This window comes from Erpetoichthys calabaricus, chromosome 18 (genome assembly GCF_900747795.2).
Source record: "Erpetoichthys calabaricus chromosome 18, fErpCal1.3, whole genome shotgun sequence".
NCBI classification, from domain to species: domain Eukaryota; kingdom Metazoa; phylum Chordata; class Cladistia; order Polypteriformes; family Polypteridae; genus Erpetoichthys; species Erpetoichthys calabaricus.
In genome coordinates this window covers 53924049-53928477 of record NC_041411.2, presented here as the reverse complement: position 1 = coordinate 53928477, position 4429 = coordinate 53924049, and the positions used below count along the sequence as shown (strand labels likewise).

General features: G+C 35.2%; 1 protein-coding gene across 1 annotated transcript; it reads right to left on the bottom strand.

Annotated features, from left to right (window-relative positions):
- Positions 1-2201: 2201 nt before the first annotated feature.
- On the bottom strand, positions 2202-4068 carry LOC114668427 (G2/M phase-specific E3 ubiquitin-protein ligase-like). Its single transcript, XM_051921088.1, has 6 exons — positions 4031-4068; positions 3868-3987; positions 3557-3646; positions 3059-3372; positions 2610-2788; positions 2202-2402 (listed from the first exon to the last, which is right to left on the bottom strand). The coding sequence occupies exons 1-6, from the start codon at positions 4066-4068 to the stop codon at positions 2202-2204; spliced, it is 942 nt and encodes a 313-aa protein (XP_051777048.1).
- Positions 4069-4429: the final 361 nt, after the last annotated feature.

Genomic DNA, 4429 nt, shown 5'->3' with positions numbered 1-4429 from the left:
TTGCTTCAGTGATGTCATACAGAAGGACCTGGATGAATGCAGGACTCTGTGGAACAGTCACTGGATTCGCCCTTCTACAACCGCGTCATGTCCTGGAGGAGTGCCTAATGAACTGTACTATTTATCACACAGGTAATGGATTATCATTTCCCAGTAACTTTTTGTTTTCTTTGTAGCTGAAATGTAAATAAATGCTATTACTCAGATCCATTTCTCAATCTAGATTTGGCTCCAGAGACTGTGGATTTAGGATTAAATGTACAGAACTGGATACTTTCCCTGAATCAAATCAGCCAACGCATTCATGTGGTGACATGAACATGCAGGAGTACTTGGACTTTGTTATGGTGCACAGTCACCTACAGAAGCCAAAGAACTGGGAGTCTGCATCAGAACTGTACATACGTCTTAAAGAAATTGCTCAATTATAATTTGTTCTGTGTACTACAGATCTAATAATGCACACATTAATGGAATAGTGTCTCAAGCGTGTGAAGAGTAACTTGTGCTGTCTGTGAATTTTAAATTTTACTGGAAAAACTTCCAAATCTGTCCTACATTATTGTAAATAAAGTGAAATGAAATGAAATAAACTGGAGTAAAAGTAAGGCAAAAGTATAAAATATTTATTACACTATTATTTAAGTATCAAAAATAAATGTTTAATTTCAAGTACTCTTGGTTTGGCTTTATTACCAGGAAATCTCTCTTTCAGATCTCAGGATAGATAGATAGATAGATAGATAGATAGATAGATAGATAGATAGATAGATAGATAGATAGATAGATAGATAGATAGATAGATAGATAGATAGATAGATAGATAGATAGATACTTTATTAATCCCAATGGGAATTTCACATATGATGAAACTGTCCAAATGTAACATACTGTAAACAAGAACACATTAAAAAATCTTCAGTTGTTGCTTAAATAAACAGTAATCAAACATGTGGTTTCTTCAAAATCTCAAATATACAAATGCAGCAGAGTTTTATTACAAAATTAAATAATAGTGCAAAAAAGTGCGTCCACCAGTGCAGATGGATGCAAGCTCTCTAGCTGCAGTGATTTAAAGCCCACACTTATCCATATCTAGTGGACCCTGATTTAAAAACAGCCAAATCCTGAAGAATTCTGAATTCCAAAATCCATGTGTGACTTAAACACCTTGTATTAATCCAGCAGTGGTAATTTCATTGTGTTTGAACACGTGTTTGCCATTGGGAACAGTGAATCATCCAGGAACTCAATCCTTGGCAGTGGTTCCAATCCAGATGGGGGAAGTGAAGTTAGTCCAGTTGCAAACATGAAAACATCTTCCACGCAAACAGCAGCCTGACCTTCTGTAAGGAAACAGAATTGTTCATGCACATCTTGGCATATTGTTAAGTATTATTTTTAACTACTTGTAAAATAAATAATTATGCAATCTATTTTGCAAACCTTCACAATCAAGGAGATAGTCAGCCCAGTAGCCTAACGTTTGTCCTTCGCTGAGTCTCCTGTTGCTCCCTGATGGACTGAGGTCAGGTTTGAAAAGTCCCTCAAGTTCAAGAGCAGTGACCTTCTTTTCTGAGTGGCACAGCACAGGGATCATCAAAGTAGGATGCTGCTGCAGTGCAGTCAAAAACTGAAGAGCTGAAAGACCATTTTTAAATCTAAAAAGTACAAAATACATTGTTACACTGCTATAAAGTGCTAATCACATAGTGTATGTGTATGGACAGTATATTAAAAACATGATTACTCCAATAATTTTCAGCGTCTAAGGTTAAGATTTTTCTGCTGCTGACAGAGTCAAAAATGTGTTTTAGTGTATCGGGTCATATTAGAGAAAGTTAGTGTTGCTTTTGCATTTTCCCTTTAAAGATGAGTCAATGGGGTATGTTCTTAAAGCCTTTCTGAGTTTCTGGTTTTAGATCACTTATTTTAGATGGTTTGAAGGCTTGAACAGCATGCCCCTATGTACTACTGTTGAAATGAGATGGGAAACTGCAAAAGGATCAGGACATTTCCCTAAAATCACTATCAACTAAAACATTTGTGACCCTGACTCATCACCAGAAACCCTTTTTGAAATAATATATGTTGAAAATTATTGGAACTGTCCTTCACTAATAATGCAGTAGTTGTAAGTTGCTTGTTAACAACTGAATTGCAGAATGACATCATGTTTGCTTTGAACATGGCAATGTAACTTACAAAAATTGTAAGACTAGGATATGATGGTACCTGTCAAATGAGTTACGGTCGATAATATACCATCGGAGGTAGTCTGACACAATTGTTCTCTTTTCTTCAAGAGTAGCCACATATCTCAGGCAACCAGCTGTCTGTAACATTGTGCTATGTTTTAAAGTACATTCTCGCAAAGCTTCGACAGAAGCAGCACAGTCAATCTAAAACACAAAAAAAGGGGCATATACAGTATACACAGTTATCTCATAAATTTCTGTTCTGTTATCTAGTTTAACCCTATATCTTGTACAATCACAGAACAATAAATGCATTACTCTATATGTTATCAAGGAAGTAATGATTTTCTCAAAGCATTGCAGAACCTAATAAATAAACCTTGCCCTACTATAGCATTATGCTTTTCCTACCTCTTTCAAAGCTTTCTTTATTTCTTCTTCAGTTACATCATTCACTGTTGCATTGAATGAAGGCTGGCCTGCAAGATACAGTACAAGATCTTCCGAGATGAAATGCGGACCTGGGTCTCCATGCACAACTGATACCGCAATCATCTTTCCTGCCAAGAAGTACTCATCCTCCCTGAGAGCTATGAATGAAAATCATTCATATTTTAGAATTTTGGGTGATTTACAATTCGAACCACAATTTCAGATTGCTTTTAATGTTATTTCTACTGTTCCACACATATTTAGCAACTACTTTTGGAAACATACATATATGTTTCATGATGCATTAAAATCAAGACAACCCTAAGCATGTTGTTGTTAAATATCTCTGGAACAGTTCAAGTAATAAAGTGTATAAGTGATGTGATATATAATTACAAGTCACACATCTTAACACTATGTAGACATACCATTTGCATTGTAGACTAAGTAACGTTGTCCTGTTGGTCCATCAAAAATTGGTCGGTCTTTAAGATGGTTCATCAGTAGAGTTAGAAACTCTCGTCTTGGACCACCTGTATCAATTCCATCCTCAAAAACACCAGCATCATCAGTAAATCTGACCCGCATATCACAGGTTTCTGAATATGTTGAACGCTTGAAACCTCGGACTGCTCCATCCCAGACATTTGACCTTGCAATGTTGAACCGGCTAACTCTTCCATGATCGATATGATGTGACAGCTTTGCAATGACATCAGGTAGTGTAATGTTTACCTCCTCTCTAGAATTACACAAGACTGAGTTACATTTGTGAAATGCCAGACAGTACACAGTTTTCTATTTTTTGCACAACACTGATGTGCAGTAAAGGGCTTCTTTCACATATTATCACAGAAGAAATTCAATCTTTTACCATTAAGTGCACAGAGAATACCTATTACTATCGTCAATAACTGCCAGCTTACATGGTTGTGTCTGATAAATTCCCCAAATTTACAGGAACTGGCTCTTCATCCTCTTCTTCAACACATGGTGCATAAAGGTGTGTATATTTACTGTAAAGAAATTACCATTCCTATGTTAAAAGACAACTCCACCAATTTTACACTAAAACATTCTTCTTAAGTAATTTCCAACCTAAGTAAATCCCTGAAGTATTTTTTGTAAGTTAACCATTATACAGATATTTTAGAAACAACTTGCCAGTTTATTTTTTATCTAATCCAAAAATGTCTACCAAGGGAATAGTCACATTTTGTCAATTTTTTTTGCTTACCTGTAGTAGGTGGACTTAGTCACATTGTATTCAGGTAGAGTATCCTCAGTATCAGATATTACTATCTGAAAAATAAAGTGACATGGGGAACTTAAATGTCCAACACAACACAAAACAAAACTGAAAGAAAAAAATATGAGTTAACATTTGGTTCAATACTTACCTGTCAAGCTTGATTCGTTGATGACTGTTTGGATCCATCTCTGAAACATGTTAAAATTACTACTTCAGTACAACAAAGTATCATGGAGTAAAAAAGGAAATTTAAAATTATGGTAAGTTATAATAATCTAGATAATTTTGCTAAATTTCAAAATATTCTTACATTATTTACAACTTCATATATTTAGAGTAAAAACTGTGGTCTCAACATAAACTCAAGGGTCTGTCCCAAACATGTGATTTGATCACATTACCAGCTTACAGATTACTTACATTTGCAAATTGGTACTTACACTACATCTTCTAGTTTGTGTTTGGGTGTACTTTGGTTGCAGTCTTCAAAAACCTGAGGGAAAAAGCATAAAACTCTGAACAATTTTATACAGCCTATATTAGTCTT

Excerpts from the sequence above, each read along its gene's own strand:
- LOC114668427 (XM_051921088.1), bottom strand. The coding sequence starts at position 4,068 with ATGGATCCAAACAGTCATCAACGAATCAAGCTTGACAG. Across the intron at positions 3,373-3,556 it reads AATTTATCAGACACAACCAT|AGAGGAGGTAAACATTACAC; the intron begins GTAAGCTGGCAG and ends GTGTAATTCTAG. Across the intron at positions 2,789-3,058 it reads CTTAGTCTACAATGCAAATG|CTCTCAGGGAGGATGAGTAC; the intron begins GTATGTCTACAT and ends TTTCATTCATAG.